Raw genomic sequence first — 12,629 nt, 5'->3', positions numbered from 1 at the left:
AAGAGAGGTGAACCAGGGAGGGACTTTCACAGACCGAGGAACCACTCCCCCCCCCCCCTAAGCATAAGAAAATTTATGCTTAGGGCATCTCTAGATGGCCGGAAATTACACTCTCGCACCTCTGCTCAAAACATTCTTTATCCAGAATAGTCATAATCACGAAAGATGAAAAACCAGATCACATCCTAAAAACAAAAACAGTCACTAAGACATACATCAGGAGCCGATTCGATGGAGTTTAATGTCATACCCAGGGAAGGGCACAGATCTGTTTTGAAAGGTGGAGGGGGGGGGGGGCATTTTGTGAGTCGACACCCACCTGGTTGGAGCTGAGGTGAGAAAATTTGAGGAAATACGGTAGTACCTCTAGATGGCCAGAAATGACACTTTTAGTAAAATTCATCATCATCACATCACCATTAGTCGAAATGAAGCGCCAAAAAAAATTCTCATGATATTTTATCAGGAATTTTTGACAACCATAGAGATCTTATTAATGTGTGTGTATACCATAGATAACAAAGCTTAAAAACATTGTCTTTGAGTATGTACATTACATAGGCCTACTTCAAAAACGTGATTTCACAACCACCTAGCCCCACCATGGCTGGGGCTGAGGTGAGAAAATTTGAGGAAATACCTCTCGAGTTGGCTGGAAATGACACTTTTATATAGTAAATTCATCATCATCACATTACCATTATAGTCAAAATGAAACGCCAACAAATTTCTCATGATCTTTTATCAGGAATCTACTTAATATCCAGGACAACTTAGGCCTAATTATAGCTTACTAAGCTTTAACTATACATACTATATTTTTATCAACAATTCACAACTTTTTTTCGCATTTAGCACAATTTTCTTCACTTTTTATTGCTATTAATATTATTATCAATTATTCTGACTATCGTCATCATCATCATTGTTATTATTATTATTATTATCATTATTATTACTATTAGTAGTAGTATTATTAAACAAACATTTAAAGAAACTAGCAAAGGGATAAAAACGAAATCGAACCACAGTATCGCATTTCTATCTTAAAATACCTGGCCTGAGATTTATGGATTTAAGATTTTTTTAAATCACGCTTAGGCCTATGCGTTCTATTAGGCCTACGTGTACTGATGCATATTGACATGTTTAGAAATATTCACTTTGAGTGATCCCAGGAAAGAATTTGTATTGCCTCAAGAAAAGCTTTAAAATTTTAACACTGTGAGGGGGGGGGGGGGGGGGGGGGGAGAGCCGCGGCTCCCAACTGGATACGTCCCTGTCCAATACCATCTCAGTTCTGTTGTATAGACGTGAATGTGCAGTGCTGTTAAAACATTAAACATGATATGTCATTTTTTGTTATATGTTCCATGACAGGTTATTAATGATATCTTCTTCGCCATATTGTATTATAATCAAAGTTATTAGTATAACTATACGTGCTGCCCCTTCTTTTTGCATTCGGTGGATTACTGTTTTATTCTTATTGCTTCTATTTCCCAAAACTGAAATACCATAATCCATACATGGCTGGATTGTTTTTAAATATATAGTTTTGTTAATAAACTTTTATTTAAAGCGTAGTCTAGTTTCGAGAGTAGATTCAGTTTAGCACTTGTATATCTTGTTACCTTTTTAATGTGATGTTCCCATGTTAAATTTTTATCAATTTCAAGTTCGTGGTATCTAATATGCTGGAAGTTTTCAAGGTACTGGTTTCCAAGACGAATGCTTAATAGCATAGGAGGTGGAATAACGTGTTTATTTTTATTAACATACTTTTGTCCGTATTAACTTTTACTTGACTATATTTCGGTACCCCCTCCCTCCTCTCTGAAAGTGTACAAAAAAAAAATGTTGATTTTACAAATCCATTCTCCCTTTTTTTGTGAAATCAATTAAAGCAATGTACTTTGTTGATTAAAAATGAATATTATACTAATGGTTACATTATAAGTTTACCATTATTTTACATATTGCATGTTATTTTGAATCATTTTTATGCATAAGTGTACAAATTTGTCTACACCGCCCCAGCATAGCCTACTGTTTGTACACAGTGACCCCTTAGTTGTCTCAGCTTGTATCGCTGTCTTCGTTTCATACTGTTTCATGTACAAATTATTTTTAATACTGTTTTTTTTTTGGGTGTGGGTGTGGGGGGGGGGGTCACCATTATGGCACTGTGACTGCAGTTGGGTATCCAGTTGCCCGCTACCCCCAAATTACTTGCTATTCAACTAGTACCAATTACTAGATCAACTGATATATTTGAGATAAAATAAGGAGTAATATGTTGCTTACTTTGAAAAAACATTATACATCAATTTATGCTCAAATGTTTCCTTAACTGTTTTTGTTAAAAAATTTAAAGTTCATAGTTACGCAACACATGCCGTATGATAATGTATTTTATATCATGTCATGTGACATTGGGAATATGCACGTGTAATAGTACTCACCTTCACAATAGAGTAATATCGACGAATATGGAAGCATCTCGTAGTACCATAATGTGACGTTAGATGACCATGGTATGAATATACGGTAGACACAGTAGGCAATAATGACACTACCAAGAAAACCGATAGAAGCCCTATGTAGTCTATGCATCTTTAAACAATGTAAAACCAGGACGATAACTGAAGTATGTTCAGACAAAGTTTGCCAGTTAAACTTGACCCATGCCCCTGGTGCGTAGGCGGGGCCTGATAGGCCTACTTTGTATAATGATAGGCCATGCATAAATAAATATAGAAATGATAAATATATTGCAACATTGCTATCTAGCTGCCCATATCAAAATTAAATTCGAATTGCAAAAATATAAGGAAGTCGGTCACTGTAGTCCAAGCCTTGGCCTAGGGCCCCTGGTGGGTCCAGGGGTGAAGCACCGGAAGGTCTGGCGTTACTAAATTCAGCTTGTATCTTGTCCTTTTATCGTATAAGGAATGCAATTAATATTTATTTCCACACTATCGTACATTTTCAAATTACAGTGACGGATATCCCGGAATTGGAAATAGAACACATCTAGATGTGTATAAGAGACGGGAGTTTTACAGATGAATTGTAAAACCATTTTTTCCCTGGACGTTTTGAGGCAGTGGCGATTGGTGGCTCTATAAATTCAAAATATCACAATATACTGTAACAATCTTCAACATTTTACCCCTCTAATTGGGGACCAACCCCGAAACCACCCCAAATTTTTAGGTCCCAAAGGTAGTCTGAAATTGGAGGGCCTCAAACGTCTAGGAAAAAAAGGAGAAAATTCTGCTCTAAGTTTGAGTCTAAGAGTGCCATTTCCGGCCATCTATAGATAGCCGGAATGATTATGCACCTCTATAGAGTTGTCATAATCATGTTCTTACATCAGCCCCAAACATGTTGGGGCTGAGGTAGTATACACCCTCCATCTTGGACTTTACTTAAGCAGTGATGCCACACGTTTACGAACTCCGAGGTTGTTGACGCAATCTCGCCATGACGTCATGATAGCCTAATGTTAGACAAATCACGATTATGTTTGTAAAAAGAAAATGCTAATGCTAATCACAGACCCTATGGTCTGTGTGCTAATGAATGTGCTCCCATCGCCCTAGATGGTAGTTGTATTTCTAATCACAATTTGCAATACTACATCCGGCCAACCCTCTCTAATTATAATAAGCACCGCGGTGCTTAATCGAGAGTACATATTACCTGTGTGACAGTATGTTAAACACTTTGAGAAACAGGTTTTAAATACAATGTATGTGTTCAAATAAATAAATAACACAATGAAGACTTGTAAGCGTTTATTTACGATGATGTACCAAACTACAAACTACGGTACCTGAAGTAACATGGAAACGCATGGAAAGATATAGCGCCACACCAACAATTTTTCGAATAAGGGCCGCTCTCGAATAAGCGCGGCACTGAAGCGTCTAAAATTGTATAAGCGCCATTGCGCTTAATCAAGGATTTACGGTAGGTTTTTTCAAGGAGGTTGGCCTGCTGCAGTACCTACTCTTTGGTTTTCTTCACACCAAAAACTAAACCTCCAGTTTTTCCTTAAAAGATCAATGCATTTTCATTACATACATCTGAAATGCACATAGGCCTAATCAATAAAACTTATACTATAATGCATGATTCATCATTTTGAATTTTACAGAAAATGTAAAAACTGTCGAACTGTTGACTGTCAGGAAGTCAAAGAGATATGGTACATATTAATATTTTTGAATATTTGTATTTTAAAGTTAGACTTTTATAAGCACTTATAAGCACACATCACCAATGTCTTGAATTATTTTTCTATGCACTCCTTAAAAAACCCATCTATACTAAGCGATTTCTTATCTAACATACCGTCACAATCCCCATCTCGAGAAATATCTCTAGACCCTTTCTCCCATTCGTTGATCTCCTCACACAGAGATCATGACCTGCAGTTATCAGTCTGTAACTGTTACACATGCAATCTTCTCACCCATTGGGATGTGCTTCTGCAACTTTTTCAAAATTGCCCATTCCAAGCTCGTTTCCACCATCACCAACAGCGGTTGTTTTGATGTTGTTGATGTTCATGAATAGCAGAAAGATGCAGACAGTTGGTCCTAACTTTCAGGTGTTTGAAATGTAGTGTATTTAGATAGCGAGTTTGACATTCATGAACAGATTAATCAATTTTACCAAAGAGAAATTTATAAATGAAAAAAGATACTGTAGAAGGTACTTTCTTTGAGCTGAGAGATATGGCCAATTAAAAATTTCAAGTCTTGCGTCTTCTGAATTAATTATATAATAGTATCAATAAGTATTATACAAGCCTTTAAGTATGAGCCAAATACAAAACAATCACCATTTGCATATATGACTAATGTTGCCAACAAACAACAACAATAATATTAATCTAGCTAGCCGCTTGCATTTCATTTTAGTTGTATCATTTGCACTGTACTATATAATCATAGAGTTCCTCCATTGTATAATTGTATAATCTTATAAACACTGGAAACATGGAGGCAAAAATGAATAATATAACGTAAAACCTTATATAGAAACCTGGGCAGCTTCTCTTTTTTGTGACCCTTGGATGGGCTTCTTTTCGAGATGGGCCTCTTTTGAAGATTAATTTTGTAAAATAAAGAGGGGCGCTTCTTTTCAAAATGAATGCTGTAAATTTTGGAATTGCTACTATACAACATTTTTTTAACCATGGAATTCGAAATTCTGTTAAATATTTTAAAATTTGTTTAAACCAGGCTAGTACAATAAAATAGTAGCGGCAGTTTGGGGCAGCATTTGATGTTTAAACTTTCAATTGTAAGGTCGGAATTTCAAGTCTCCGCTGTGCAGATTCCCTCGTGTCTTTGGGCAAGGCACTTTAGGTAGGCTTACATTGCTTCAGTGCACCCAGTTGTATCAATGGGTATCAGCAAAAGCTGCTGGGGACTAAACTTGAGACGGACTAGTCTCCCGTCCAAGGAAGTACAACTCTCATCAGCTTCACACTACAGAAACTGGAAATAACTCCAGCCATATGAGCCCTAGTGGCTCAGACAGAATTTAGTAGTTTTTAGTACAATAAAATAATATTGATACTAACATGCTATCATAATAATCAAAGGTAACATCAGTCAGAATGTCAGTAATATCTCGAAAGAAGCCCATATTATCTCGATTAGAAGCCCAAACTGTAGACTGTCTGAAAGTCAAAGAATAGATGGTTTACATTAAGATTTTTAAATATTTGTTTTTGTTAAAAAAAAAGTTCAGACTTATTAGCACTTATAGTGCTTATAAACACACGTCACCAATGTCTTGAATTATTTTTTTATGCACTCCTTCAAATGCAAGACCATCTACACTAAGCGATTTCTTATCCAATATACCATCATACAACCCCATCTCTAAAAGTATCTCCAAAACCTTTCTTTCTTTTTCTACAGTTGGGAGATTTTTGACAATATCGCAACTTGATCGTGAAAATCCAGATGATCTCCTCACATACCGATCATGAATGGGACATAAATACAAAAGTGCAAGTGCTGCAGATAAGGCGTAACCGCCCCAGTTTGAAACACCTGCCGTTATCAGGCAGTCTGTAGCTGTTACACATGCAATCTTCTCACCCATTGGGATGTGCTTGTGTACCTTTTCCAAAACCTTGCCCATTCCAAGCTCGTTACCACCATCACCAACACCGGTTGTTTTGATGTTCGGCATTAAAAGTGCAACTTCAAATATTAAATCAATATTTGCAATGTGTTTGGAAATATCCCTTCCTTTTGCAGTGTAATAATTGCCATCATTAGCTACACCACTTCGTTCTATAGCAACGAGATGATCAAATCTTGGGGTTAACCCATCTTTTTCAGTAAGAAACTGCGAAGCTTTTAAACCATCCATCTCAAATGGATATGAAACAACTGGTATGGTATTGGTCAAGATACCTTTGTCTAACAACGATTTAATGAACGACTCCATTATCACATCAAGTGTGTTCTCATCTGCTAAGAAACAAACCATTTTCCCCAATGACTGAAGCATCACTGCTAGAGCTACAGCTCCCGAGAGCCCATCATTCTCAAAAAGACAAGGAGCATTTATCATACAAGGGAAGCCTATAACAATAGCCACTGAAGAAGCATGGGACAGAAGCATTGCCGATTTCAGAAGGTCACCTTTTACAACAATACCTTCAATTCCTCGCATACCAGGATCCGTCATAATCAGTTTCTCCAATTGTGAGATTTTCATCACGGTTGAGTTAGAAGCAACACTGGCGAAGTATGGTTCATCTGATATATCTATAACACATGAATCTCCAGTACTATCGTTTAATCCAGCATCATCATCATCATCTAGTGGAGTATCACATATATACATTGAACCAGGGAAATGGCTGAACGCTAGTTGAGGTTTCAGTGCTTTGATAACTTCTACTCCTGTAACACCACAAGCCCAGAATACTGGAACATCTTCTCCCTTAAAGGTCAAGGCATCTCCATAATCCGGCTCAGCTATATCCTTGATACCAATAAGACCTGGATCGCCAATATGCACTGGTGCCCCGTGAAATTTGCTAAGGGGACTGGTGATTTTAAATGCTGTGCCAACTAACTGCTTTGGTATTGGACGAAGTGAAACGACCAAGTTGCATGAAAACGGTCCAATCGGGTAGCAACTTATATTGGTGATATACATACTGACATTGCATTGTTGTTCAATGTTTCTCAATGGTATACCTGCCTGAAGTAGTTGCTGATCAAATGAAAAGCTACAACCTAAATAAGAGGTGGTGAAATCTTCAAAGACATCAGCATATTTGAGGAGGTCACCAACCACTTCAGTTCTTTCACCATTCTTCCAGACACAGTAAGCAGGAACGTCGGTTCGTATGTCAGAATCACTCTTGGAAATGAGGGGAGCATCACATTGACCGGGTTTTGATTGAAATAGAAGGGGGAATGCACCTTCATTTGCCTTGAAAAATTTCTGTAAGTCATTTGCATATTTACTTGGTAAAATCATTAGGTTAGCTTGAACGTAACCTTGGCAAAAGCCACTTGTAGTCTTTTTGAAATAATTGCCAGACCTGATGGCCAACCTGGCCACACTGGGAAGAGTTGAAGAATTTATCATATTTAATTTCAAAATTTAGTGCCTACAGTATCTTTTTTTTCTGTTCTGTGCATGTACTACCTTAATGCTTAAATTTACATTGCTTTGATCTTATTGTAAGCAATGTGAAGATAAAATGTAAAAAATATTTTTCTAGAATCTAGATAAACAGCTGAGTACAGCGTTTATTTACAGTTACGACAAAAGTGTCTATCCGTTAACAGTGTGACACTTTAATCAAATCGGAATTTGACTTGTGCTATTTAAACTTTTAAATTTGTACCAGTCGTTGAGGCCTTCTTTGGTCTAAAATTTATTCAGGGCACAATACTGTTAGCTTTTCTTAGACTTAGCAAACCATTCACTATGTCCATCGGTAGTAAACTGATTCTTGAATATTCCTCAGCATTGGTATACCGTAATTTAGTTTGAGGGTCTGTGTACTTGGCCTGAGACAAACAAAAATGTATCAAATTATAATAAAACATACTTAAAAAAGATTAAAATTACACTTACAGTAACAATTATCGAACTGTACAGTAGGCCTCCTATAACTAAACTTACACTATAATTGTGCAGTTTGTTGAGAAACCCACTGACTGTGATTGGCATTATTGAAGATTATTGGCATATTGCTTTATTACTGTAAATGTATCAATGGATTGTATTATGAGCTCCAAAAAGGTGAACAATATATTGTTAAATCAAACCAGTTTTTTCCCCCATGATTAAGTAAATTTAAATCTATTACAAGGTATGTAAAATCTTTTGAGAAAAAAAATGTAAAAAACAAAAGTGTATGTGAATGAACATTTTGTGTACTTGTGTATGTTAAAAAAAAAATCAAATATATCTATTTATGAATTTATGTTACCTACAGTAAAAGGTGAAAGAATAATGTTAATAATCAAATGAAAGAACTGAAATAATAACCACTGAGAAATGAGAAAAAAAAAAACAGATTGTATACTGATAAAAAACAAATGCTGCCCCAGAATTGAAAATATATAAAGGTTGTTGTACTTACTTCTAAACCCGAGATATCTGAATATTTCTTGGATGGTTTAAAACTTGGCGGAGCATCAATACTACCATCTACAAAGAAAGTTTATATTGATAATTTTGAAAACGTTGATCAATTGCCAAGAAAAAATTGGTATTATGCAATACTATTAACCAATGATTGAAGGAATCGTGCCATACAATAATATATTTAATTTTCACCCAAAAATGGTACAAATTTCTTATTTTTATTTTGGCACAGCATAGCAGTTGAGACCATTTCATCTATTCAAAGAATAACAACAAAGGAATTTCCACATGGGTCCAACATACACCATACACTGTCTTGCTGAAGATTGTGACAAATAGTGAAATTTGATAAAACATGCGAATTCGAAAGACCAATAGAATTGAGATGGTGATGCACTAATTTTAAGTAGCGTATTTCTTATTTGAGGGCTTGCAGAGAGTTTCAATCTTGTTAAAAATCTCAATAAAATATTCAAAAGAAAACAAGCCAAAAATTGAATTTTTTTAGCACAACACACAACTTTATGCTGTTTTTCTAAGAACAATTATCATTTGAGATGAAATCTCATGAAGCTGCCTGTTTTGTTCATTTGGCTCAGCAGACCAACAAAATAGTGGATTTCAATATTTTAAGCTCTGTCAAACAGTATCAAATTTTCTGGGAAAAATATCCAATTTCTTATATTTTAAGTTACACACCTAAATAGATCCCTGTCATTTGATTGGTGAACTTTGTATCACGTGACATTGGTTATTTACTCCATTTCGTCACTCATCATGGAAAATTTTTCTATCTCTGCATTTTCTTTCCATCAGTTTTTGCCCATTGTAGGGTGCCTAGGATACGACATGACTTCAACCTAATACAATCTTTTGAATGGATTAGGATACGCTGGACTGTTCTATTTAAAAATTGAGTTGATTTTTTTTATAAATTAAGTTAGGCTGCCTATTGATAGGCAACTTAAGCCTTTATCTAGGCATAATTGATTGGTTCATGTTGAACTTAAGTTTGATGTGAACCAGGCTATTGCACTCATAAACATTCATTATTTGTATACCATGTCACAACTATAATACAAAAAAATCATTGTAGGCCTATTTGTCACATAAAAATTCATACTATTATTAATTTTATTGTGGGCATGGAGCTTTTATGGTAAAGTAAATGATGGTTTACACTTACATGTTGATTGACCCTGTCTCCCTGGTAATGCTCGTTCAGCTGCTGCAATCTGTCTTAGACTCTTCCAACCTTTGCTTTTTCTCCTTCCAGCAGTTTTATCATACTGCACCCAAAGAAGAAAATTAATATTTTTTGCATAAAAGATCTACCTGTGAGATTTTAATTTTGAGCCATACACATTTGCTTTTTTAAAACGCCAAAAAAAAAAAATCCTTACTAGCATTCATTCAATCCCATCAAGTTTCTCCAACAATCATTTGTAGAATTAAGTAAGTTGTTCCCAATAATTCCACAGTATCATTTTAAAACATAGATTTACAGTACATAATCTCATTTTTATGGATTTTAGAACAGAGTAAACAAGCCTGTATTCATTACTAGGTTGCAAGAGGACTCATGTTTATGATCATCTTTTTAAGCAAGAGTTGGCTTGTTTAGTAATTGTTTAAACATTTTACAAAAGGTTGCTGATCATCTTCAAGTTTAGCTAGAGTTTACAAAATTACCTATGCAATTATATATGGTGTATACTGTAGATACTGTAACCTGTGAAGACAAGAAATTAAAAGGATGATAAGCACAAAAAAAGTGTTTCCCTACCAAATAATTTGGGTCTTTAAATGATAGTTTAGGATCGACCAATCTTGGTAAACTGACTGTAGTGTTGTTAGTTTGCTCACTGCAGCTTGATTTCACCTCAATCTCAAACTGTTCTGCACTTTTTGTGGATTTTTCTATCACTGTTGCTTGAGGGAGAACTTCTTTTGGAGCTGGAGAAATACTGGTTACAACTGTGTTTGTAGTTTTAGTTGGAGTAGTTGAAGTCTTAAAAAGTAAAAAGAATTAACTATCAAATAGTTTAAATTCAGTGTAAAAATACTCTTCTTTTTTTTTACTTTCACAGCTCTACAATGTTTCAGTCATTCAAGATGAATTTATATTTTTTAAATTTTAATTAAATTATTTAAAACTTTATTTCACTTCCACACCAAGAGCAAGTACGAACATGCCACTTAAAATATATTACAGTAACCAAATTCTCATGAATTGAATGAAAATAAATTGAATTTTCTGAGACAATCTTTTGGTATTCTAACGGTTGCAGTTTGCAGAATGAAATACTGTAAGTCCATTTTTTTCACTTTTGTTTGTTACTTTTTAAAATTTAATTTAACTATCTTTTTATTGTCTGATGTATCGTCTTTGCCTCTGTGCTGTTTTGTTTTTTATTGTATGTTTGTTTGGCCAGGGGGGTTTGGAGGATAACCACATCTTGTGTTGAGCTCTCAGTTTCCCGCATTCTATATTTGCATTTCTAGAGCATATTTCTCGAAAAAAATGTTCCCACAAATACTGTAGATTCCCACAGTACTCTTGAGGTAAAGCAGACACAAGGTTTGTATTTCCTTGTTTATTTTATTTCTATTTTGATACATATTCTGATGTTCATAAAATATAAATGGTAATACAGTATACATAGTTTCCTTCTTTCTCCTTCAAAATTTCACTAAAACAGATTTTTTCTTTTTAGAAAAAATGCATATGCATTTACTACAACTCATATAAACCAAGGAAAAATATAAATTAGAGACTATTTCTCATAGGAGATTGCCATTTTCTAGATGATTTCTTTGTTATAAGGCAAATTCAAAGGTTAGATTGCATCCGCTGGAATGCTCTCGCTTTTTTGTATATATATCATTTAAAAAAAAATTTGAATAAAATTCCAATGAAATATTTCAATACTAGCAATGGAAAATATCATTTCGGCCGTTTCTATATCTGATAACAGAACCAAGATCGAGGTAATGCTAGGCTAGGCCTAGCTTAGCAGTGATGAGGCCAATGTTTCTGGCGCCTACTATATTTCTTCGCAGACCTATCGCAAAATCAAATATAAAAAATTCATCCGCGTTTATTTTTTGTGTGGAAACAGAAAAAAAAAAAAAATCAAATTTCAGTCTTATTTTATATTTTCATGCTTATTTTTATAGGAATGTCTAAATTCTGTTAAATTTAAACTAGCAATTCAGTATTATATTCATAAATCTTTATAAAACATATATAAAAATCAAATTTTTCTAAGAACTGAAAGAGGCCGTAAGCCTAAACACTGCACACACACACAAAAAAACTATTAAAAAATTACTTTTCAACTTCATAAAAAACAACTCTAGGCCTAGCGCTTACATCGGCGCTCCATACTGCGGCTGTTTATCGCGACCGAAATGCATAACAATACGGCGCGACCGGCTCAAATGATCTGTCTGTTTTCAAGCCTAGCCCCAGCAATCAAGCAAGAGGATTCATAACTAAATTATTCAAACCTACAATTACACACACAAAAAAACAAAAACACATTCTCTCACCGAACCACCCCTTCGTCGTTTTGGTGCAGAGGGGCTTGGAGTTACTTTAACCTCTTGTTTAGTTTGTTGAACATTTCTTCGCGACCGCGTATTCGGTCTTGAGGGAACAGACATTATTTGTTTTGGTCCGGTCCTACTAAATACCACACGGAACCACTCGCGACCACACGGGACCACTCGCGACCACACGGGTGCAAAAATGATAAAAATATTACCACACGAGAGTAGAAAACTACTTAATAATTAATAATAATTAGTACGGTAATTATCCAAAATATGAAATATTGTAAAAATGATTTTTTTTACAAGTTTTTCCGCCGTGCTTCGGAAGGTAATGTGGTGACATTGAGGTTCTGTAACGCATTCACGTCTCCAGAAACGCGTTCAACCTTGACCTCTACAGCATTCACTACGTACAGTAC

The 12,629-nt window shown here is 35.1% G+C and overlaps 4 protein-coding genes across 4 annotated transcripts in view; 1 reads left to right on the top strand and 3 right to left on the bottom strand.

The window, feature by feature from the left end:
• LOC117111443 (probable indole-3-acetic acid-amido synthetase GH3.9) overlaps positions 1–2,981 on the bottom strand; it is a 12,441-nt gene extending 9,460 nt beyond the window's left edge. Inside the window, exon 1 of the mRNA XM_033254363.1 lies at positions 2,466–2,981. Coding sequence (XP_033110254.1) covers positions 2,466–2,748 — 283 coding nt within the window. The 5' untranslated portion in view covers positions 2,749–2,981. The remainder of the gene's footprint in view (positions 1–2,465) is intronic.
• Positions 2,982–3,788: 807 nt separating this feature from the next.
• LOC117111427 (D-glutamate cyclase, mitochondrial-like) lies at positions 3,789–7,668 on the bottom strand. Its single transcript, XM_033254340.1, has one exon. It carries the CDS (start codon positions 7,639–7,641, stop codon positions 5,794–5,796), a length of 1,848 nt encoding a protein of 615 aa, XP_033110231.1. The 5' UTR covers positions 7,642–7,668; the 3' UTR covers positions 3,789–5,793.
• Positions 7,669–7,914: 246 nt separating this feature from the next.
• Positions 7,915–12,427, bottom strand: LOC117111431 (INO80 complex subunit C-like). Its single transcript, XM_033254345.1, has 5 exons — positions 12,208–12,427; positions 10,439–10,663; positions 9,839–9,941; positions 8,648–8,715; positions 7,915–8,069 (listed from the first exon to the last, which is right to left on the bottom strand). Exons 1-5 carry the CDS (start codon positions 12,319–12,321, stop codon positions 7,938–7,940), a joined length of 642 nt encoding a protein of 213 aa, XP_033110236.1. The 5' UTR covers positions 12,322–12,427; the 3' UTR covers positions 7,915–7,937.
• The window catches only part of LOC117111425 (ATP-dependent DNA helicase Q1-like), a 17,595-nt gene continuing 15,700 nt past the window's right edge, over positions 10,735–12,629 (top strand). Inside the window, exon 1 of the mRNA XM_033254337.1 lies at positions 10,735–10,961. The gene's annotated coding sequence lies outside the window, so the exon portion shown is untranslated. The remainder of the gene's footprint in view (positions 10,962–12,629) is intronic.

The sequence above is a fragment of the Anneissia japonica genome, unplaced genomic scaffold (genome assembly GCF_011630105.1).
Source record: "Anneissia japonica isolate Jap-2015-1 unplaced genomic scaffold, ASM1163010v1 scaffold288043_len311759_cov178, whole genome shotgun sequence".
Classification (NCBI taxonomy): Eukaryota; Metazoa; Echinodermata; class Crinoidea; order Comatulida; family Comatulidae; genus Anneissia; species Anneissia japonica.
The sequence above is the reverse complement of the archived record's forward strand: the minus strand, read 5'-3'. Positions and strand labels throughout refer to the sequence as shown.

Coding starts and splice junctions, on each gene's coding strand:
- LOC117111427 (XM_033254340.1), bottom strand. CDS start 7,641: ATGATAAATTCTTCAACTCTTCCCAGTGTGGCCAGGTTGGCCATCAGG.
- LOC117111431 (XM_033254345.1), bottom strand. CDS start 12,321: ATGTCTGTTCCCTCAAGACCGAATACGCGGTCGCGAAGAAATGTTCAA. Junction 9,942..10,438: donor TTAAAGACCCAAATTATTTG/GTAGGGAAACAC, acceptor CTTTGGGTGCAG/TATGATAAAACTGCTGGAAG. Junction 8,716..9,838: donor GAGACAGGGTCAATCAACAT/GTAAGTGTAAAC, acceptor CTTTCTTTGTAG/ATGGTAGTATTGATGCTCCG.